The sequence below is a fragment of the Neolamprologus brichardi genome, chromosome 5 (genome assembly GCF_056152115.1).
Source record: "Neolamprologus brichardi isolate AB-2024 chromosome 5, ASM5615211v1, whole genome shotgun sequence".
Taxonomy (NCBI): Eukaryota; Metazoa; Chordata; class Actinopteri; order Cichliformes; family Cichlidae; genus Neolamprologus; species Neolamprologus brichardi.
The window spans coordinates 27,210,040-27,235,433 of NC_142108.1; the positions used below are offsets into that span (position 1 = coordinate 27,210,040).

General features: G+C 39.1%; 1 protein-coding gene across 1 annotated transcript in view; it reads left to right on the top strand.

Annotated features, from left to right (window-relative positions):
* Positions 1-25,394, top strand: part of LOC102793018 (metabotropic glutamate receptor 4-like) — a 183,435-nt gene that overhangs the window by 149,576 nt on the left and 8,465 nt on the right. Inside the window, exons 7-9 of the mRNA XM_006782858.2 lie at positions 1,243-1,443; positions 12,385-12,521; positions 13,728-14,663. Coding sequence (XP_006782921.1) covers positions 1,243-1,443; positions 12,385-12,521; positions 13,728-14,663 — 1,274 coding nt within the window. The remainder of the gene's footprint in view (positions 1-1,242; positions 1,444-12,384; positions 12,522-13,727; positions 14,664-25,394) is intronic.

Genomic DNA, 25,394 nt, shown 5'->3' on the forward strand with positions numbered 1-25,394 from the left:
TAGGATTGGCACGTTGTATCTCCTTAGACCCCACCTCCTCACAGCAATTAACAATCACAAAAACCTCTGGAACAACCTGAGCCAGGATTAATAAACTCCTATCACGAGTTATTACATTGAGCCCATAAGGGGATTATCCCTGTCCTGTGAATGGATGTGTCTATTTCCTGCTTCTTTGGGTCTTCTAAATTGAACCAGGCAATAAATACTGAATTCACAGTTGGACACTCAGTCAAGAAGGTAAGGAATACAAAAAAGTGATCAAATTGGAAGAACTGTGTAAAGCAACTAATGAAAAATAGCATGAGGCATATTTTTAAAATTTGTAGAATAGACATGCAGGCCCAAAACATAATGCTTACGAAAATCACACAGAGGGAACTCTACTACTCCTTCAGAAGATATAAGAAAGACTCTTCATTTTTAACAGATGAGATTTCCCAGAGGAGAAGACCTTGCACTCCAGATATTAGAATTGATTTGGTCCTCTGCAGCGATCCAGATATTTACTTTCTAGCTAATTGCAAGAGGCAACACCATTCAGTACATAAAAAATAAGACTCACTGAGGAGCAATGCATTTTCTTCTGTCTTTTGGACTGATGCCACACCCTTCGTTTAAAAGGTTTAGCTCATTCCAAGTAGCGTGAACACAATTGTCTTATCTAAAAGCTGCCATCCAGAGTGGGGATGACACAGAAGACAAGTGTTGAGAAGATACGTTTTCCTGACTATTGGCACACATCAGTAGTATCTTCATCAAGTTACTTTATAAATTAGTTTCAAGATGGATTTTTTTTTTTTTGCTATAATTCTAGACATATTAATTGTCTAGAACAGGCACTGAATATGCAACTTTATCATAGCCTTCTTTAAACAAGTGTCAGAGACAAACTCACAAGTAGATAATTCTTTAAGCTGGATCCACTCATGGAAACCACTCATGCCTTTATCAGCCACATTATGCAATTAAGAAAATTGTATTTATTTAGAGCTACAGATTTTTTGCCTGATTGAGTCGTTTAAATCCACTTGTAAAATCTTTTTCTGTCTCAAACATGATTGCTTGACTACATGGATACTAATACTGGACTCAGCCTTGTCCTTGACATGGTGACCAAACCAAATGAATGACTGCAGATCATTACATATATCACTTACCATGATTTGAATTATTTCATGAATTCTTTTAACCAATTAATACTTATAAAACCACACACATGCATCTGTCTATGTCTTTCAGATCAGGAGCGAATCGGAAAGGACTCGCAATATGAGCAGGAAGGAAAGGTACAGTTTGTTATTGATGCCGTCTATGCAATGGCTCATGCCTTGCACAACATGCACAAGGAGCTGTGCCCGGGCAAGGTTGGTCTCTGCGCTAAAATGGACCCCATAAATGGCACTCATCTGCTGAAGCATATTCGTCGTCTCAACTTTTCAGGTCAGTTATAGACACTCAAATATACACTTCTAGGATCATTTGGTATTAGTTTTGAATTGACAACATCTTATGTCAATTAAAGTTTATTAGAATAATTTTTATGAATCAGTGATGGGTTACATCAGCGGTCCCCAACCCCCAGGCCTCGGACCGGTACCGATCCGTGAGTCGTTTGGTACCGGGCCGCGAGAGTTGAGGCTCAGGTGTGAAATGTATGGTTTTCAGGGTTTTTATCGGTTTTCAGCGTTATTTTGTTATCGTTTTTATCGTTAACTCGGTTTTCCTTGGTCTTTTCATGTGTGTTATGAGTAAATCTTTTTTTTTCGGTACCGGTACTAGTTTTATTTTGTTGTATTTATCCGCGACACCTTAAAGGCCGGTCCATGAAAATATTGTCAGACATAAACCGGTCCGTGGCGCAAAAAAGGGTGGGGACCGCTGGGTTACATCATGTGTTACAGGGCCCTTTTTGGCAGCTGTCATTCTCGTATTTAAGTGGCACATTCTGTTACCAAATGCAAGTTTTTATGTTAAAAGGCTAACCGCTAATTCGAAAAGCCTTTTTGAAAAACCCTTGTGGCAGAGCTGAAAGGGTTTTGAGAAGCAGGTGTTTTTTGAGAAACAAATGGTTCAGTGGTCCTCAACCGCCTGCTTATAAATGGTTAAAAAAAAAGAAGAAAAAAAGTGGTATGGAGAGAATGGACAGATCAATCCAGGTTTGAAGTCTTTGGATAAAAGGTCTGTGAGGCTGTGAATGCTAAAAAGAGATGATTCTTCACTTCTTTCAAGCGCAGAACAATGTTTTATATATGACTGCTATATATTTCCCACTGACTTTGTAGGAAACTCAATGCACATTTCCTATAAATTTCACATTTTTCATGTTAAATGTGAAGTTTTAAGGTTGAAAATGTGTGCTGTGAAAGATGCAAGCAATGTAGGATAACAAACATACATTGCTTATAGAAGTTCAATGGCCATCCGAGGTCTGTGTTTGAGGGTTAAAATGATAAGTACTTGACTTTCACATTATAAGAATTATTTTTTTTCGACACAACCATACAGTTTGAAGAACATTGTCTTACATTGTCTGTGAAGGTTCTCAGTCATCCAGGTCATCGTAGTCAAAGGAGCTTGCAAAGAAAAGCGTCTGGAATTCTTTAATTAATTGTCTTACATTGAGATGCCATTTATGGCTCCCGACCCAGCACACAACTTACTTTTCCCCCTCTACTGCATGACCTATTTCCCAACTCTTTATGTAGCATTGCATTAAACCCAGTTATCAGTCAAGTTCACATTCATGACTGGCATATTAATAATTGACTGCTTTCACACAAAGAGCAGTGATCCAGAGTTTCATTATATAGACAGCCTTTTTAAAGCAAAGCTGTTCAACACAATTATAATTCTTTCATAGAGACTTGAGTATGCAGTGTTTGTACAGATAAATTATTCATTTGAACTCGTGCTCTTCAAGCTAATTTGTCATTTTAATATCTAGTTATTACATTGGCAGAATGTCAATTTAATGTTTAATTTACATTTGGGAAGTAAATTTATATTTTTAATTTCAAAATAATTTGATTGGGTGATTCTGCAGGTTTTGGTATCATTAAACCTGCTTTTGAACATACAGTCAATATTTTGGGTTATGACATAGTCTTTAGCTGCATTGCCCAAAGTCAGTTTTAGATGCATTGTTAAATCTATGTTTACAAGCTTGAAACAACCTACTTATAAAAAATAGCACTAGAGCACTACTAGATTGCCACATAGACCCTAAGTGTGGCAATAAATGGGGACACTTTTTTTTATTGGCCTAAAAAGCTTTTACTTAAGTGATGTCAGTAATCACTACTGACTTCTGTGCTGAGTTATCTGGGCCAAAATGTTGCTTGTTAGAGTAAAGCAGTGTAAACTCCTGAAATCTGCTACCACTATTACAATGCCATAGTTGATGAATTGAAATCATAACTGAGCACAGTTACGCCACTGATGGACATAAAGCTAGTTCCTTTTAATAGCAGCAGGAGTCAGTGGTTTTTAGGCAACAAGCATCATGCCTGCGGCATTATTACCAAAGCAGGACTGTGTACAGAATTCAGTAAAATGTAATTTTTACTTTCGCAAATATAGTACTGTGCAAAAGTTTCAAGTCACCCCCCTTTTCTTTTTTAAAATTGTTTTACTTTCAAGGAAATAGATTTTCTTGTAATTCGTTAAAGTGGTTTTGAGCAATAGTTCTCCAGGTGTTCTTGAGGTCTATCAAAGTGTGAGGTTTTTTGGGGTTTTTTAGCTTTTTTTTTTACATTGTCTGCTTTTTTTTAGTCATATTAAAATCATTCAAGCACTGAAAAGGAGTCATTAGCTGAAAACTTGGCATGGTTTGCAGTGTGTCCTTAAAAAAAAGGGGGAAATTGGACAAATAGATGACAAAAGAAGTGGTCAGCTTAAAGAAAAATGATCTACAACAGTTGCACTGTATCTGAAACGTGTGTCCTTAACAAATTGGGGGAAAAAAATCCAACAAAGATGTGACACAGGACCTGAGAAACGCATCTGGCCCTTGAGTTGATCCATCTATTTCAGTCTAATCAGAAATGGTCTTAGTGTTAGAGTGGCTATTAAGAAGGCTTTCTTAAGGATGAGATACAGGGAGAAAAGGCTGAGGCATGTCAAGTCACACAAGAACTGGACTGGAAATCAGTGTCTAAAAGTCTTATGGAGGGATGCATCCAAATGTAATATTTTTATTCTAAATTGTTATCAATATGTACCGAGGAGGTTAGGAGAGAGGTACATCACTGAGTGTCTGCAGCTATCTATAGAAGATGGTTTGGTACTGCATTTCAGTAAATGGTGTTGGGGATCCTGTCAAAATTAATGGAATGATAAATGCAGGTCAGATTTTGATCCACCAAGCAATCTCATTGGCAGTGACTTAATTTTTAGATAAACTTTTCTATTTATTTCTACTTTTCTACTTTTCTATAACTTTTCTGGTCAGAGGGCCCGGTGGCGCCAGTGTTCGGCAGCCTCGCCTCTGTCAGTGCACCCCAGGGTGGCTGTGGCTACAATGTAGCTTGCCATCACCTGTGTGTGAATGTGTGTGTGAATGGGTGGATGACTGGATGTGTAAAGCGCTTTGGGGTCCTTAGGGACTAGTGAAGCGCTATACAAATACAGGCCATTTACCATTTTTACCATACCGGGGGCGATCGTGGCTCAAGAGTTGGGTGTTCGTCTTGTAATCGGAAGGTTGCCAGTTCGAGCTCCGGCTCGAACAGTCTCGGTTGTTGTGTCCTTGGGCAAGACACTTCACCTACCGCCTACTGGTAATGGCCAGAGGGGCCGATGGTGCAATATGGCAGGCTCGCCTCTGTCAGTCTGCCCCAGGGCAGCTGTTGCTACACCTGTATATGCCTCCACCAGTGTGTGAATGTGAGAGTGAATGAATAGTGGTATTGTAAAGCGCTTTGAGGGGTCCCGAAAAGCGCTATATAAATGCAATCCATTATTATTAATATTATTATTATTATTATTTATCTGTCTATTTCGAACATGCAAATATAAATAAAATTACAAGCAAAGTTTTCATGAATATCACCATCTACACAACGTTTATGCTTGAAACCTTATTCAGCATAATAATGATTCCAAACACGCTGCCAATGCAATACTTTGATAGATAACACATACAATGGACGTTATCACTCGTGGATTAGTCTCCCCAGAGCCCGGATCTCAGCATTGTTGAAGCAGTGTGGGTTCATGTTGAAAGAGAACAAACGGCAGGCAATTCCTGAGGACAACTTCAAGGCAGCTTGCCTACGAGAATTCAGGATCATTAGAATTGTAGACACTCTGCCTTTGTCTTAAATACAGTATATCTTGATATCTGGAGTACAAGGTCTTCTCCTCTGGGAAATACAGTAAGAAATGAGGGGTGATTCAAGAGTTTTGCACAAGAGCAACCTTTTTAAAATCTTATTACATAATTCCTCAACACATTTTTTGCATCAGTTCAGCTCTTTTCACCCTATTTATGATATATTGATGTAAAGCACTGATTACAATCTCCTGGCTTAGTAGTAAATCAGGTGCCCTTAGCACTGCTCCACACCAGCTGAGCTGCTCAGGATCCAATAATGTGAGAGAAAAACAACTCGCAACATGCAGTATGTTGTTGACAGTGGTTCTCGTGATCTGATGTAAAACAGCTTCTGTAGTTTTCTTTTCATCCCAGACAAACAGGTTCTGATAGTTTCTGTCTAGACAAATCATGTTTATGTCATTGTTTAGACAGTGATGTACAAGATTTCCAATTTCATATGCTGTATATAGACCAGTAAGCCTGGAGGTTCAAAGGCAACCACTCTTGAATTGAATGCAACTTCTGTTTCTCCCTTTTAGAGCTGATGTTTGGATGTTCCTACAAGAAATGACATTTTCGACCATGGGAAACAAGACATTGAATTAAAATTGACATATTGAATATATAAAAACTGTATGATGGAATAGCATGTTAGTAATGTGTGTGCATTATAAGTGCATCCACAATCATTTCAAACATTTATTTAATTGGGCTGTTTGTAAAGTAATGATTGAGAGAGGCTCTCTGTAAAAAGTGGTTTCAGGGTTTTTAACCTGTGAGCAGGGACAGAAAACTCCTGTGCAGTAAGCACTTTTGAGCTGAATTTTGTTCTTATCAGGGAGACTATATTCACACCATCAGACCAGAGGGGTTGCCTTGAGGTTACACTACACTTCATCTAATTGCATCAGCTCACAGTAGTATGTTGAACTTGTCCAGATACATAAAACAGCCCAACAGCTGAGACTGTACTTACTGGCCAGTGTACAAAAACTTCAAAGATAATATTTATCTCTGTGTTGGGATATTAGCATGTTACTCAGCAGTAAATACATCTGAGCAGTTGTCCTGCTTCTTCCTACAAATTGACAGAAATGTATGTAAAAGTAGGTCATTCTTTGTTGTGATGAATCATTCTTGAGGCAGAGCCAGCAAGACTCTATTGTTACACATTTCTGTTTATTGTAAGCAGTTTCAGCAGACATCTTCTAAAAATAATTATAATTTCTTCCTCTGCAGACCTGCATAGTTGTGCCAGGAAAATACATAAATGCATCAATATCTGAGCAGACTGTCACGGGCTCAACAAGGGACACAGTAGCTGATGACAGATAACCTTTTAGAAAATATTAAAAGAAAAGTCAAAAAACATTTATCTCTATTGGTCTGTGGTGTCTGCGCTTTCTTGAAAAAGCTTTTATTCTTTTGTATTTTCCCACACAGATGTATCTGGGGATGTAACTGTGTTTCCTCTTTTGTAAATCACCAACTTCACAAGTGCTGATTATTGGTTCATTCAGTAGCAGCTGGAGCTGCACTCCACAAAGCGAAAGAATCAAACACCTTCAATCTATCTTTATCCAGCGTTTGACACTTTAGAGCTTTCCTTTTCTTGCTCCTTCTCAGCAATGCATGTATCTAATGGTTGTTGAGACTTCAGTGGGCCGCAGTTGAATGGAGCTTCCTGTCAGTGTTTCATGGCTCTTGCAATCATATCAGGGGGAGGTGTTTTTGTTCTACCTCTGACTGAAAAGCAGTGGCCTTTCCACTGTCTTTCTCACCAGGGACAGCAGTTATGAGTGTGGAATAAAGGCACGCTCTCAGGTTTTTCATTTTCCATTTTCTTCTCTTTCTTCTCAAGGATATGCAAAATCTTCATTGTGCATGTGCAGTATGTCTGGGGTTTTTCTGTATTCGGCATCATACTCTATCATGTTATTGACAAAAGATCCCTCCATATCTTATAGGAATAGACATTATCTTAAAAAAAGATCTATTTATCATTCTCTACTATCAACTTCTGTCCCCTCAGATGAGCAGTACATCCTGTTGTTCACAGAGTCTGTGTCTAATACAGAAGCTATAACAGTTAAGCAAATGTTGAAATACCAGCTGGGGTTGTTATTTATCTTTATTTGAAACAACTTTAATTCTACCAGAAATAGGCCTTCTTTGCTAGTGCTTGTAACCGTTTGATGAACTGCTCTCATTTTAAAATCGTATTTAGGGTGACTGTAGGAGGTGTGACCTCGTGGCTATGGTGTGTTGCAGGTAATGTGGAAACACAGAGAGAATGACTGACCACCACTCAGTGTAGTGTGGACAGCGTCAAAGAGCTCGTAGTCAGAGCAAACCAGGCATGAGGAGCTACTGTCAGACTGTGTTTCTCCTCTGGAAAGATGGAGAGTGCGGTGGAGCTTTGTCAGCCAATGGAAACACATTTAAAGTCCTTTGAGAGTGTTCCTGTGCACGCACCTTAGTTGTACTATAGCTGAACTGCTTTTCAGACGAGAGTGGCTTTTCTGTGTTCTTGTTTGTAAGGCAGTGTCAGTACATGGCCACATAACACAATTTTGTGTCTTCATCAGCCCTAAATAATTTGTTATGCATTGGAAGTGCAGTGTTTACTTGTGTTTTTCTGGCTAGAACTGCTGAGTCAGCAGAAGACGATAAACTGAACAAACCAGTTTTAGAGCAGCGGGGTGTGGCAGTGGAAAGCTGGCAGATGTTGCTCGGAAACACAGACAGAGGGAGAGACCTCTATGTTCGTGAAGAGAATCTCTGAAGTTGCTTTACACTGATGACTTTTCATTGGGAAAGTTTTGAAGTAGGATTCAAAAACACTTCTCATCATTCCATATGAAAGCACTGTTTTCATTCACTTACTATTCTAGTGAGTGTTTTGGGGTCTTTTTGCATCTTTCTGAGCCTAGATTAAATGAGTCAATACAACAAAAGCAACACTTGCAGCACATTGAAAGCTCGAAAGGTATATTCATGCTTTTACATGCTTTTAAAACAGCTGCACGTCAGGTTGTATTGACAGTATTTTATGGTGCTCCCAAATAAGGCAGAGACAGACTAAATGAAAGCTGTGTTTCTGTTTTATAAAGAGAACGTCCTAAAGAGAACTGTTTAGTGTGACATAGCTGCTCTTGCACTGATGAAAATAGTGCTGTGAGATTCCACATTATTCTAAATTTACCATGCTAGCTCTAACATTACTGTTTTTTCACTCCTCTGATGCTTTTTGCATGTCCTTCATTTGTTTGTGTTGGGTAATATTTAAATAACGGCTTTTATGTGACAATTTGCAGTGTTTTAAAATATCTACACTCTCTTAGCAGATCCAAAACCCAGATGCGTTGTGGTGATTTGAATATATACATTTTCACATATTATAGGGTTTTTAAAAGCAACCACTTGCATGCTTTCAGAACATTTTAGGGCCAGTTTGAGAGTACTTGCAGATAGTGAACGTGTATATATGCTATGACTGAGCAATGTAAAGGTCATGCCTGTGACTGAATGGCTTAAAGAGTGAAAGCGGATCCATGCCAAATTCGACATTGTGTGTCTGGGTACAGGTCATTAAGAGTTAATGACCAGCTGTCATGCTGTTGTCATTCACTGAGGTGGTTGTGCATTGATGCAGAACAAGCACATGCTGGATTTATGATCATATCATGGCAATTATTAAGGAGTTTATGTATGCATTTACTCGGGATTGTCACAACAGTGCAAGAGAGAAAGAGGTCAAAATCATTAAATATTACATATAATTACAAGCACCTCATTAACCCCAAACGAGCAGCCCGAGGTACACACTTGTGCTACCCCAGGCTACACTACCACATTAGTTCACAGCACAATGGAGCCATGGAACAGTCCTCTGTGCAAATAAATCTTTCCTGGACTTGAGAGTTGACTATTTAGACAAGCAGTTTACGGCATGATAAATCGAATTTCTTAGCTGCAACTAAAAAATGACCATAGTGCCGCAAAATAAACTACCTTCCTGCACACTTAAGATTGTATTTCCCCATTTTGCTTTAATTTTGTTTCATTACAGAAAAATAAGTGGCCAATATTTTGTTAAATTTTAAACTTTCTAGAAAAGCTATGTCTAGTTAGCATTTAGAAAGCTAGTGTTATATCATGTGATAGCAAGGTAATTTATAGTCATTTGAAAAGAAAAGTACACCACATGATTAAATAACTTGTGGAACCAACTTCATCAGCAATAACTTAAGTAATCTCTGTAAAATTACTGTACAACATCTTTACAATATCTGTAGAACATTGCTTAAGTTGATTTTGGTTTGCAGGCACTTGTTTATACAAATGTTTCTCAAGGGCCCACCTGGAGCTTTTGACTGGGTCAACACCTTGATTCTTTTCTTTTTCACCCATCCTGTTGTAGATTTGCTTGTGTGCTTGTAGTCATTGCGCTTTTGTTTGGCCCATTTTTCAATAAGCTTTAGCTGTCAGAAAAATGACCTCGCATTTGACTCTGGAATATTTTCACATATAGATGAGTTCAGTCGACCTAGTGACTGCAAGGTGCACAGGTCCTGTGGCTCAAGACAACCCTGTATTATCACCACCGTGCTTGACAGCTAGTATGAAGTGTTTGTTCTGATATGTGTTTGGTTTTCAGCAAGTGCGCGCTGTACATTATGGCCAACAATTTCTACTATGGACCCACCTATCTAAAGGACGTTGTTTCACAAGTCTTATGGGTTGATTAGGTTCAGCTTTATATATTTAAGCTGTGCTGCTGTGTTCTTTCTAATTAGCCTTCTTATTAAGAAATACTTGCTCAGTCTTTTTCTAATTGTACTGTTATGAAGCTTTTATAGAGTTGGTCACACTTGCTGACGATCAGTTAATCAACTGCTTTGATTAGCATCCAGCTGCTTCTTACTCTTAGTTTTTCGCTGGACTTCATATTCCTCACATTTGACTCTTCGCATTAGTTTCTTGAATTCTCCAGATTTCCAATATTAAAAGTTACATGGTGTGAAAATGCTTTAATTGTCAAGATCCAAAAGTATTCAGTTGTACAAACACTGTTCTTGCTGATGTCTCTTTTAGTGCATCTAACCACATTGCTCCACGCTATTCAAAGTCAATGTAGCACAAGGAATTTGGGGCTTAATGCACCCTGTCTCTATCAGAGAGTTACTTGTGTGTCCCACATACATACTAAAACCAACATCATTGTTTTTATATTTATAATGACCCAACAGAAAAATAAAGAATAGTCCATTTAAATGTTATTACAAAAACATATAAATAAAATCACTGCAAAACTGCTTTGTTTTTGTATATGTGCATAAAAGAGAAGATTAACAGTTGCTCAGAGACTCAATAAGAGACCAGTCAGTCTATGAAAGGATTTAATTTGCAAAGCAAGCATAACCAAAAGGCCCACAAGGCTTTACATACAACTATATCAGACGCATTGCCGTATCATTCTCTTAAAGCCGCCAGTGACATTCATGGTCCGTTTTCCTCTTTCACTGAAGGTGTCCATAGGAGCGCTTGATCTCATAGTCTATATCCAAGCTTTTAAGGCTTTAGCTTGAGGTTATGTGTTCAACCATGACAGCGTAGGCAGACAACCATGACACTGGAAGGCAGATAGCTTTAATCTTTTTTAAATTCCGCTGGTCATTAGTGAAAATAAAACAAGCTTTGCATGATTAAAATCTCTGAACAAAAATGTCATAGCTTACTAACACTGGCGATGTTCTTAATATTTTTATATAAAAACTGCCTCTGTGGTTCATAAAGTCACTGTAATCTTCCCATGATCAGTAACTGCTTTGTGATGTGGGCGGCATTGTCACAAGGCTGAGTAAAACAGTAATGCCGTAATCCAACAGGGCTGACTCATCGAGATGTGGATTAGGGTGCCGCTTCCCCAGAATTGAAACAAAGAGCAAGGACAAAAAAAATTCTCATCAGCAGAAAATCCATCAGCAGCAATTGGCCAGGTTTACCTTTTTCGTCTTAACTGAGATTTTAATTGTCTTTGGGAGACTTAATGTTAAACCACAAGTGGCCTAAATTAAAATAAAATAAAATAAAAAGAAGCATTTACGTCATTCTCTGGCCAAGAAAGATTATTCTATGAATACCATACTGTGATTAACATACTTATAATAAAACAGGAAGACAGGAATATTATTTAGAGTCATTATTGCAAAGATAAATTATAGCCCACCTTAGTTGACAGAAAAATCAGTACAAAATGCGGTTAGTACTCTATCTCTGAACTTCCTGCTCAAGTCCAACTGTTTACAGCCAGTTTCCTGTAAGAAGAAGGTGGGCTCTTAAGGTTTCTTGTGTGCAGTGAGATGCACTGATAATGGATTTTTCTTAAAAACAAAACAAAACACAGAAACAAAACAAAGTGATAAAAGAGAACCACGAAAAATCTAATTAATTGTCAGATTCTTGTGTATTTTTTATTTATTCTACCATATATGGGTTTAATTGCCAAGATTGATAAGCTTAGGAAACTGGAAAATTTGATTATGTTCAAGATGAGAACTGCTGTCTTCACTTTACTTGGTTCTTTCAGATTCTGTTTTGTTGTGTTTAGGAAGTTGGCATGTTGACATATCTGTCCTACCACTTTTAGCCAGTGCAAACTACAATGGAAAAATAACATTTATCTTAATTTCCCTTCTCTGGTAGCTACATGTGCAGGATCGTAATGTATTTACACTTAATCCCACCTACAGCCAAGTAGAAATGTAGTGGAAGCAACTGTCAAATAGCCAAAAGCTAAAAAAAACAGAAGTCACCATTGCTCTCAGTTACTGAACTCAGTGGAAATGTGGTCAGTAATCCAAGACTGGATGGCTCATTTAGAACTTTGCTGGTCTTTGATGGATCTCCACCTCCTCCACGCCCTTACTTTCCACATATTGATGAATTATTGTACACTATAAAATCACCCATGAGCACGAGAACTGAAAAATTGTAAAAAGCACACACAGAACACAAAAAAAACAGATAATGATGATGAATATTTTTGTTCTCTCACTCAGGCATAGCTGGCAACCCAGTGCTCTTCAATGAAAACGGAGATGCCCCTGGACGCTATGAGATCTACCAATACCAGATCAGAAACCGAACAGCCGAGTACAAAATTATTGGTCACTGGGCGGATCAACTCCATCTGAATGTGAGCACTGGCATTTTCTATTCTGTGTCCCCTACAACTTATGTTTGTGTCAGTGTTTGCAATGAAAATCCTCCGAAAGGTTACTTCAGCTCTGCAGCTGCATGCTAGATCTCTAACCCCTCTAAACCATTTCACAGTGCTCAGTTCTATCTTCAAAGGTGTAAATATCCAGGGGGCACTTTAAATGATTAACAGAATGGACTGTGATGAAAAGAAGGCCATGGGAGCTTACGGACAGACATATTTAATATCAGGCAGCAGACGGCATCACTGACTTCCAAAAACAATACTGTGGGCAGACAGTGTGATGAAGTAACAGTATTATAACAGTAAATTACATAAAGGACTCAAACAAATTATGTTTTCACAAAATGAAGAGGGGGGCCTTGGGCAGGCAAATGAGTTCAATTGAACACATGAGGCCGGCTGAGGGGAGCTCTGTCTTCTTCACCTCTTTCAGCACATGTTGTTGAAAGAGGTGAAGAAGACAAAGCTCCCCTAAAGGTAAGGTATTTGTAGGCACCTACTGTAAAATGTGCCAGGTCTCATTTTGAAAGGCAGCAGTATTTAATTAGTGTTATTTGAGTTCTCAATTAAATACACATTTAAAGACAAATTTACTGGCTTTGAATGAACTGGCACAATTAAATAAAACCGATAACATTAAAGGGAGCAGACCTTGTTTCAAATGATGAATTTAATTTATCCTCCAAAGTGTGCTTAGGAAACCAGAAAATCCACAAAGGGGAATAATAGTTTGAAATGAGACATCTCTTTCTACTTTGATTGATTAATTTTTAACACAAAAAATTGCCAAAGCCAAAAAAAAAAAAAAAAATACAGGAATTGTGCCATTAGTTCACTGCAGCACAAACATTGCGTTTCTCTTTTCCTCTCAGACTTGCCCTTCAGAAAAGTTGACTTACCACTGAAAAATTTTGCTGAATGTATGAGGAATACTTGAATAGTTTGCCTTTTTTCAACTTCTCACCCAGATAAATACAGAGAACCAAAAACACGAATTCTCCTTGGCTTCCAGAGCTTCTGATGACCATTTTGGATCAATAAAGCACCCTTTTGTACCTATCTCAGCTGTGTGCAATTCAGTGAGCTTTGTACACTAAAAATCTTTTCTCAGATGTTTCTTCTCTCTCTCTCTCTATTTGTCCATTCATCCCTTTCCACATTCCTCTGCCTCCCTCATAGGTTCGTTCAATGCAGTGGCCCGGTGGTGTCCGTCAGATCCCTTTCTCAATCTGCAGCCAGGCCTGTCGGCCTGGTGAGCGCAAGAAGATTGTGAAGGGCATCCCTTGCTGTTGGCACTGCGAACGCTGCGATGGCTATCAATACCAGGCAGACACCTACACGTGTAAGATGTGTCACTTTGATTTGAGGCCCAATGAGAATCACACAGGCTGCGTTCCAATCCCCATTGTTAAGCTGGAGTGGAGCTCTCCGTGGGCAGTCATCCCTGTGTTTGTTGCAGTCATTGGGATCATGGCCACTTTGTTTGTGGTGGTCACATTCGTTCGCTACAATGACACTCCAATTGTGAAAGCATCAGGCCGGGAACTAAGCTATGTCCTGCTAACTGGCATTTTTCTCTGCTATGCCACAACGTTCCTGATGATCTCTGCCCCTGATGTCGTAATCTGCTCCCTTCGTCGGATCTTCTTGGGTCTGGGAATGAGCATTAGTTATGCTGCTCTGCTTACCAAAACCAATCGTATTTACCGCATCTTCGAGCAGGGTAGTATGTCTGTGAGCGCACCAAAGTTCATTTCTCCAGCCTCACAGCTAGTCATCACGTTCACCCTGGCCTCGGTGCAGCTGGTCGGGGTGTGCATCTGGTTTGTTGTGGATCCCTCCAAAGCTATTATTGACTATGAGGACCAGAGAACCTCTAACCCAGCGCTAGCTCGTGGTGTGCTCAAGTGTGACATCTCTGACCTGTCCCTCATCTGCCTGCTTGGCTATAGTATGCTGCTCATGGTCACCTGCACAGTGTATGCCATTAAAACCAGAGGGGTGCCGGAGACCTTCAATGAGGCCAAACCAATTGGTTTTACTATGTACACCACCTGCATTATTTGGCTAGCATTCATCCCAATCTTCTTTGGCACATCACAATCAACAGAAAAGGTAAGCTTACAACCAACACTGGAGTGCAATTTGCATTTTTTGTCTGTCAGTTTCTTTTAAGAAATGCTTAGACATGCAGCTACACAAATCTTTAACACCTATTAGCATGGCTTTTGGCATTCTTATATTTCTTGACATTTACTTAGAAGACAAAAATAAACTCACAAATAATTGTACGCTGGTGACCATGTAAAGCAGAAGTAGTCTTATCATAACAAACAGATAGCGGGTTTACAGACTGACTTCAACCAGTATTACCTGGTTTCCCTATTTTCTTTTAACAATTGTCTTTATCTTGCTTTAGTAGAATATCACAATTATCAAGAAAGACATGAAACAAAGATTATAGGAAAGATTTTCTCTACTGCTCTATCCAGTTATTCAACCTCTTGTGGGTGGTGGGGTGACCATTGGGTTAAGCCTTCCTGCAGTATTAAGCATTTATAATTGGATCCACCAAGTCTGCTGAATTAAAGTGCTATTTGAATGTTAAATATGTATCTAATTATAATGAAAATGCTAAATTATGGTTATACTCAGTTTTCCTTACTGCTGTTCTGTAATTTTTAAACATTTTGTGAAGTACCAGTAATTATAAAAACCAAGAACTTAAAAAGAGGATGCTTGTGAATACAGAATCTGCAACGTGTACACATAAAGTAATGTAAATGTTTCTGTAATAACTCTGAAGGCAACTCACAAGCCTGTGACTCACATATATGTGACAGCTCTATGCCACAGTGCATTAGGGAACCATGAGCTGTTTACATAAACACAAACTCACACTCTTATTCCCATGTCAAATCAATGTGCCCGACCTCTTGAACCATAGACCTGGACTGTGTTCAGCAGGAGCACTGAGGTCAAGAGGGATCCAAATGGGACATGGAAATGAAGGTTGGGCTTGGACCTCACATTCAGAGGAGAAAGTCTGGGGACAAAGCCAAAGGGGTACAACAATGACACAATAGCAATGTGTTGATGCAGTTGAAAGAGGTGTTTTGGCAGTGTAACAAAAGGGGCTCGATGGCTACAAGAGAGGGCAGTGGTGAGGCAAAAAAACAAAAAAGCCCTAAAACTGGCACGGACACTATCAGCAGTGCCAGCATGGGTCTGACAGATGCAACAAATTAATCCTTACCTTCTTCCATTTGGGATTAAACAAAACAATGCATCAAAATGCTGGCCTGGAAACTGGCTGTGATAGTTAGCTTGGTGGGAAGAAAAGTGTGTATTGTGGTTCAGAGCACACCCCCGCCCCCTCCCAATTTCTGTAGTTTGCGGCATTGCAGAAAATCTGCATATGACTGTAGCCAATTGTATTATATTTATGCATTATGTGATCGGCAGTACAATGACTTATTTTCATATGCTGCATGTTGCATTAATACTATGAAGTCCAAGCTACAGGCTGTCTCTTACCCCAAATGTTAACTAGCATGAACAGAAAAAGTGCAGACAACAGTATTTAGTTGCTGAAAACTGAGAGACCAGTTGAGTTTCACACATATTGCTTGATTAATGTTACATTTCCTCAATATAGTCAGAAGGGGAAAAAAAAACATCAGCTGTCATCACTATACATTTTTCATTATCATACACGTAGCATACATAGTAAAGAAGAATTGGTCCAAGTGCAAAGCCCACATTATTTTTTAATGTGAGTGTTGCACATCTGAAGTCGCACGTCAACACCAGCCACGGAGATCAGCGAGTTCTTTGTTTAATCATTCCATCTCCTCTCTCTGAAGATGAAAGAGAATTATACAATCACAGAGAGATTGAACAGCTTTTTTAGAGGATGAGGTAATCCATTAGCTAGCCTGGCTTTGAATAGTAAAATAGAAGTGAAAAAAAATCTTTGAAGGGTATGTGAAGTCCTACTTTTTGTTCCTTACCTCAGATGAATTTAATTTACAAACCCTGAAAACTTTTCTCAGCCAGTCTTAATATAAAACACGTTTCTTGATCTAAATTACATGAGTCACTTATTAATTATTATTTCCTGTGGAAAACTGTACACACTATGGCTGGAGGACAGTTTTACTTTTATCATTTAGAAAACTTTTACTTTGGCCCCAAGCTATGTTAAGGTAAAACACAAAATGGAACACAAAATGGAAGTTTAGCTTCAGGGAAATGTCCTACATTTTTTTTCTTTCCTCATTTGAGAGAGAATAATCATATTTAATATATAACCCAAAAGGGCCTTTGAGTGTTGAGTCTGAAAAACTTAATTTAAGTTACTCTCCAATATGGTTTATAGCTTTGTCAGACCACACAGCATACTGCTACTGCAAATGTTTTTTTGGTTTCTTTTTTTTTTTTTTTTTTTTACCAAGCACTTAGAAATAATGGGAACAAAGACCAGATGTAACTTAATGAATCAGAATGAGTTTTGTCCCTTGAGAGCAAGAGCCAGTATTAAGATATTGCTGTAGAAAAATACATCAAAGTCTTAAGAAGGCAGAGGTCAAAGCAGATGAATGTCCACAGGACATGGAAACATTGGTTTCTTGTAACGAATGCTACATCCACACTAGCCTGGATAGATTTGAAAAGGCGTTTTCGTCTGGAAACGCCTCGTGTCCACACTATCGTTTTCAGTCGTTTTCACAGAGTTGTCAGTCCACACTCAAACGGCCAAAACCACTTATGTTCCAATACTGCACATGCGTGAAACGCAAGACGATTTGATCTGCCTCATTTCTGTCTGTTGTTTATTTACTTTCCGGCTCTTTGAAACGTCGCGGCAAAATGTCGAGGAAAAGCACCAAGTTTTTTAAACGGACTAACGATGAGGTGGAGTTCTTGCTGCGAGTACCAAAAGAGTACGAAGTTGCAAAAGCCAGTGAGAATTAAGAATTTGAAGAAAAGCTATCTGAAGCATGTACACAGTGGGGGGGGAAAAGGAATTGGCCATCTCTTGGATTTATGTAAGCATCTTGTAGCTCCAAAAGTTGATTCTGTTCATCTGGACGTAGTGTTTTGTGGGAGAAACGTTTTGTCACTCATCGAAGTGACTTCTTCAGTCTCGACTGGTGGTTACATTTACAAAAGTCTAACTTGTAATTTGAACAAAAATGATTTCATGTTTCTAGGTTGAACGTAATTAAATCATGTAGGATCTGTATGAAATTCAACAACTTAATTTGTTCTTGTTGAGATGACATGATAATCTAGTAAGAGTGGTTAGTTGCTGGACTCATGAAATTCACAAGATCACATGACATTTCAAACTGTAGGAAAATCACTGGCGTTTTAAGAGACAGACAACTACACAAACACCACGTGTATGCTATCGCTATTTATTGTGGTTTAACCTGTCAAGGACAAAAACGTACAGAAAATTCTGCATCAAGCCTTGAAATCATAGCTTTCCTACTTTTGTTAAGCCTGGATTGGTGGTGTGGTGGTTAGTGCTGTTGCCTCACAGCAAGAAGGTCCTGGTTTCAAATCCACAATCTGGGTATTCTGGTTTCCTCCCGCAGTTACAGTTAGGTTAATTGGTGATTCCAAATTACCCATGAATGTGAGTGCAAATGGTTGTTTGTGATAGACTGGTGAGCTGTCCAGGGCGTACCCTGCCTTGTAACCTATCATTTCAGATTTATCCCCTGCAACCTGGATAAAGATAGGTCCACTATTGAATTAAGTAAATCCAACATGCTCTTTTTTTCAGTGCAAACTGATATTCATCTTTAATAGGGCTGTCAAAATTGAGAGCAAACAAAGAAACCGCTGTATAATGCCCTCTGCTATCTTAATTTAACTAGTCACTGGAATTGCATCACATGACTAAAATGTGTCATCGTTTTCAAAAAGTCTCAGTTTTTGCTGTCCACAATGCAACGCAAAAGGACCGTTTTCAAATGTATGCGTTTTCGAGAGTGTTTTCAAAACACTGCGTTTTCCTTGAGGGAAAGCGCCATCTCAGTGTGGACGGAAGGTCAAAACGGAGAGAAAATGATGCGTTTTCAAACGAAAACACATTAGGATGACTGCTGTGTTTGCTTCGGATTACTCCTCACCCCCCACCCGACCCTGTGGCTTGTCACGTATTCCATAATGTTGTGCTGTGGACATTTATGTGCTTTTTTGTGCAGAGGAGTGTTTTTGTTTCCTGTTCTCATGCTGTCCTCCCAGGAGCCCAGCATAAGCAGAGGTCTCTTTTTTTCCTCTTGTACTTTCCCATTGTGGTGTAGATTTCAGTGTTTTTTTTCTGTAACACTACCGATCTCCGACCTGTATCCCCATGTGATGTCTGTGTTGTGTGTGTAAGGTTGGAGGGGGGGGGGGAGGGGGGGGGGGGTGTCCTATTTCACTGCAGGCCAACCTGCACGTGGCGAATAAAGCCTTGATTGATTGATTGATTAGTGTGGATGTAGCCGAAGAGATAGTTCCAATACCTTGAAGACAAATGACACCCTAAATTATTTTTACGGTGCGTTCACACTGAACGCGATAGACGCGACCAGAGCATCAGGTTTACATGAAAAGTCAACGGAGGAGCGCGATGAAGCGCGACTGGGGGTCCTGCGAAAATTCAGAAGCAGATTTGCGTCGCGGAAACGCGTGCATTCGCACATATTGCGTCTACCAGTCAGGAGCCTGGTGACGTGATGCTCTGACCTAGTTCAAAGGGGCAGGTCCAGCCAAAGCCCTTCATTCTTCATTCAATATGGAGGAAAGGCTAATCAACGCCGTAGCAAACCACCCGGAGCTGTACGACACCAGCTGCTTTCTCTACCGAGAATTTTAATATTATTTCAAATAAATTTTTGTAATGACTAATGTCTCAGTTCTACTACACAGCAAATATTGGCACACAACTTGACACATGTAGAATTTATCTCATATTATACTAATGAAAAAATATACTACTATATAGGAACATAGTGAAGCCCAATTATTTAAGAGAATAAAGAGAGGTTAGTTTATTTTGGAGGCAAGCTTCATTTACTAAGAAACTTTTTTTAAGAAAAAAAGGCAGGAACGCTCTTTAGAGGTTTGTGGGTGGCTCTTAAAAGGGCTGTTGTGGGGAAGTCACTGGGACTTCAAATGAGCATAATATTAGCACAGGTATCGATAAAGGACTACCGTTTTAAACACTTTTACTAACCGCAGGCAGACGGACAGGTGTTTAGGTGGGCGATGCTTGGACCGACGCGGGACAGCAGCTCCTCAAACTGGGCGAGGGAAAGACGGTGGTACCGCTGAAAGCGTCCGTCATCCAGACACAGCTCCTGGAGCAAGTGGTGAAACTCACCAAACTGCTCACGCTTCTGGAGGACCTGATGGACCCAGGTACAGCGAGGATGTCCTTTACGCCGCCGTTCTGCTCTCCACAGTAAATAGATAAGGGAGACTCTCTCTTCAAAGGCTAGATCGACAGCTGCCATCTGGCACTGCTTCCTCCCACATTTCCGCTTCACGTGCGTGAAAATTGCATGTTTTGAAGTGCAACCAATTCGCGTTGGTCGTGCGTCGATGTGCGAATGTGCACGTGACCAGCTAGGGGCGTCTCGCGCTTTTTGGTCGCGTCTATCGCATTCGGTGTGAACGCACCGTTGCTGAATACAGATATGCATGTAGTTGAAATTCTCTTGTTCAAATTTGCTGTATACAGGACTTCTAGCTAAATTTAAGGGTATTAACAATAACAACAACAATAACAACAACAACAATAATAATAATAATAATAATAATAATACTATCAGAACCATGATGAGTTTTTCAAAATAGTCAGTAACAGTCAGTCAGTACAGTAATATCACTGCAATAGCAGCAAAATTGTCAGAGCTGATGATTTTCTGTGACATAGGGCCTAAATGAGCGTGTTGGAAAATGCCTTCTTCTGTCTTTGTAGTGTGTACTGCAGAGAGTTAGGATGGATAGTACATGATGGAGAGTATTTTGTTCAATGACCTCCTGCTTTACACTGACTTGGAGTTTTTTTTTCCCCCCAATTAAAGTTCTCTGTTGCCATGTACTCTCCTTGAAACCACTCCACAGTTTATACACAGCACACAGTCTGAATGAAGACTGCTTGAAAATCTCGGGAATATTTTTGTGCACAAAACTCAGCAAAAAGAAAAGAAAAAAGAATAATCATCTTGTTCTTGTACACTTGCACTAGGGATGGTCATGGGCTTAATTGCACTTCTAGCCATCATAAGATTGTTGACTATCTTCCCGGTCTTAGTGCACTTAGTGCAATTTGCCTCATCGGGGCAAACAAATATCCGCCATTACCTCAACTCTAGATGATCTGTAACAGCACTCTACCACTGCAGAGTGGTCAGAGCCTTTACAGGTGGCTTGAGTTAAACTGAAAAGCTGAAGCGAAGAGAAACGGACAGGATATGACCCCAGTGGTGCTCTTCTGTTACCATGAAAACAGTGACATAGCTGCCATTTACATGTCACCATTTCTGATGAATGTCCTCAAAGCCAATAAGACCTTAAAGGAAACTTGTTATGCCCATTTCTAACTCCATATTTTTACTCTGTTAGAGTAGTTTGATGGTTCAAAATAATCTTTATCTACATGGGATGTTGGTGCACACAGTTTCTCCAGGCCTAAAGCAAGCAGCTTGAGCCTTTTTCTTACTCTCACTTACAGCCAACTTTGCTCTTATTTACTTCTCCTCATAAATAGAAGATCTGAACAGCAGCTATGTACCTGAGATAACTATCCTAAGGATACACGCTCTCATTGGCATCATACTACACAGAACCAACAGCAGAAAGACTCAGAATGCTCTCCTCATTGGTTATGAATTTGGTCATGTATAATATGACCACTCATCATTTTAACAATATATATATATTTAGAAATGAAGAAAATGATAACAGGAATAAATATAGGAAGTTAGATCATTAAGCAGATTCAGAACCATTTTAGGAAGTGTGGACAAATAAAATTTCTCACCTGTTGAACAAACATTGCATTTTGGAAAACTTGTTGGTTGAGCAGGAAAGTTAGCTAGTTTTGCTGTGCCAGATTTTCTTCTTCTTGTTTTATTTTTTTAAATAAAGCCCGTGACTGATTTGCTGAGATGTTATATAAACAATGATCTTATTTAAGGAATTAACATGTCAAAGCAAACACACCTCATAATCATGGTACTGTAAATGTCAGGCTGCACAAAGCTTCACAGCCCACATTGACGAGTCTTTCAGAGCAATTAAATGCTCCACTTCCTTTGGGTCTCGATTTACCTTATCTAGCTGTGTACGCACTCATCACCCGTTTACAGCAGGCCTCTGCCTCAGCATTACAAGCACCGTCATTTATTTGTCATCTGGTGCCAAGACACATGCAACGAATGCCATAGGAGGCTTTCTCTAGCATTTAGACGAGGACATCTGGTCTATCTATGGAGTGTTTATGCTACCTTCAGGAATAGATGTGACACCTGCTTACCTGGAGAAACTGTCTAAATCAGCGGCTGTCTCAAAGATATAGGAGGAGGAGGGGCAGCAGACAATAGCATGCATGGGAATGAGGCTACAGCACAATGGGCTCAGCTTAAATTCAATCAGCCCACACAAAGAGGTCCTGCCATTACAGGGCATGAATCGTCTGATTAACTGAGTGGTGTTGTTTATTTCTGTATGAAGTCTCCATCTCACTATTGGCACCGTTAGGACAAAAAAATAAAAAAAACTGCTGTTAAAGTGGTTGTCAGACAAAGAAGTGGGAGTTTCAGTTCAACCAGACCAGAGTCAGGAGAGGGGTTTTTTGTTATTTTTTTGTGTTACACAGTGTAATCTGTGTTCATACCTGCTACCACCCATTCCATGTTCCTTTCCATTTCTCCCTTTGTCTTTTCTCAGTCGTAAGATAAACAGCGTTATTCACAGTAATGCCCCTCAGGCTCTGTAATAAATAATGAAGATTGATGCTACAAAGCAGAGGAAGCTAAGCAACATCTTGGACTTCAGAGAGCAGTTGTTGCATTCATTCGGCCTAAAGCACTGCAGCCCTCTGTTGACCTCTGGGTGCTTTGATAATGGGTGGATAGGCCGTGAAGCTAATCAAGGCCAAAGAATTGTGATCTTTATAAATGACAATCTGCCATGAAGCTATATTATTGTGTCCCCTAAGGGTTCTATTTGTTTATTGGCTTAATTAGAGTGCAATTATAGTGAATTCTTATGCAGCAAACTCCTCCACTCAGTAATTCCATAGCATGCTGAGAAAAAAAAAGTGCCTTAATATCGCGAGGGAATTATGTAAGTTTAAATAAATTTGATTGTTTGCATCCTGCCTCAGAGACTCTCTTGGGTTAAATTGAAAATGCAGTCTGTTCACGTTTATTAGCTGTCAAATTAATGTTATGAGTTATCACAGATGTTTTTACTCAGTTTTTCTCTACTCACCGTAAGCCAGGGTGTGGAATTGTTTTATCACTTCTGCAGGAATGAAAATAATGAAATTACTGTAAGAAAGTAGATTATTGTTATTGGTTATCTTAATGTGTATTTTTTCAATTGCAGAGTTACCAACAAAAAAAAAAAAAAATCTAATGGTCTAATACATCTTCACGCCCAAAGCAACACAGCTTCATTATGCAGTGTTTTCACAACCATGTAGAGGCCCTCTCTTACAAAAATTCTACATACTACCTCTTCTGCAAAAGTATTGTATGTTAATTAACTGTAACGACTTCAGTTCAAAGGTCACGGGTATAGCAGATTGTTAATGTTTCAAGTTTGTGTTAGCCTGGCGATCTAACAAACTTTGGCTTGCTACGTTTGCTTATTTAGGATGCATTACCATTGTTGCTCAGTTAATGCTGCATTTGCTTGTTCTCTGGCTTGACAGAAGTTGAGCTGTGTAGGAGTAAATAGGAAATCCACATTTAAATATGACCTTATCATTTCTGTTATGATTTTTTTTCTTCTTCTTTTTTAGAGGAACAGAGGTTCTGAGACTAAAGAGCAAATTCAGCAGATACAACAACAGCCTAACTGCTGTTACACAAAGTATTCAGTTTTATATAGTATTTTTGTGAGTGCATTACACTGTGCGTAAACATTTTGCAGCTTCCTTTTTTGCTTTAAAATGTCAGTTTATGAGCTTTATCTCTACATTTACTTGCTTTAGGCTCGGTGTGGCTCACTGGACTTATTATCACCATACAACGAATTTTCTTTACCACAACAATTTGCTGGGCCCCCAGTGAGACCCATTGTGTTACTTTGTATGTCCCTCAAAATTTCCCCAGCCAATATTTTTACTGGCCCCCATATGACCACACCTATTAAAAAAATTCTGGAGGTGTCCCTTGCTCTTCAGCTTCCTTTTTTGTGTAATACAGCCATGTTTACTAATAATAGCATTATTTCACCTACGTTTTATTGGAGTACTGTTGTACACAAGTACGTTTTTACTTGAGTAAATATTTCCAGGACTCTTCCCATCACTGATCATCCAGGTACTGCTAGATCCATGACTTCTTTCCATCTAGTTCAGTCATTAATGAGTACTTCTTATATGTTATGTTTTGCCTAAGGCAAGCTACGCTAATGGCAGTGTGATGATATGTGTGTGAGATATATGGTATCTCTCTTCATTTCTCTTCCAAGTTGCTCCAGTCATTGAATGCTCAGGTGCATTTCAATCAGAAGGAAACAAATTAATGGACTGAATATTGGACGTGCTCTGACATTGAAAACAGGACTCCATTTGTAAGCTAACATCAATGAGGCAATAGAGAGGGGATGAAAGTTTCTTTTCTCATGGCACATGTTATCTGATGAAATACCAAACAATAATATATTGATTTCAAGTAAGGTCAAGGCAATAATTTCCTTTCATCTAACATATTACATTATATATAATATTATTATTATTATTATTATTATTATTACAACATATTGCCATAGACCAACAAACAAGCAGGACTGAGGTTAGCTTATAAAATGTGCTGATTTGTTTTTCCATTGTTCATCTATAAGAAGGTACCCATTACTATAAAATCTATCACTTTGTCTATAATGCTGTTACAATTGATTCAAAGGGTAAAAATAACAAATAATTGTTTATTTTTAAAAAAGTAAACAGTTCATGCACTAACTGGTCACTTCATTAGGTACACATGCTAGTCCTGGGTTGGACCGCTTTTGGCTTCAAGTGCAAGGTGCACTTGAAGCCAAGGTGCTGGAACATTCCTCTTGGATTTTGGTCGATATTGAAAATATATCATTACTCAGTTACTGAAGATTTGTTAGCTGCACATCCATGCTGTAACTCTGCTGTTCCACCACATACCAAAGGTGCTCTGAGATTGATTGGTGACCATGGAGGCCTCTGGAGTACAGGGAACTCATTGTCATGTTCAAAAAAAACCAATTTGAGATGATTTCAGCTTTATGACATGGTTTGCTATGCTGCTGGAAGCAGCTATCACAAGATGGGTACACTTTGGTCATAAAGGGATAGACATAGTCAGCAAAAATACTCGGGCAGAGCTGTGATGTATTGCTAACTTGGTACTAAGAAGCCCAAAGCATGACAGGAAAATATCCCCCATGCCATTGCACAACCACCAGACTGAGCTGTTGTAATAAGACAGAATGGAACCATGTTTATGTCAAATTCTGACGCTACCACCTGAATGTTTTGCTGTAGAAGTCAAGACTCTTAAAACCAGGGAACATTTCTGCAATCATGTATTGTCTAATTTTAGAAACTGTAGCCTCAGTTCCCTGTTCTTAGCT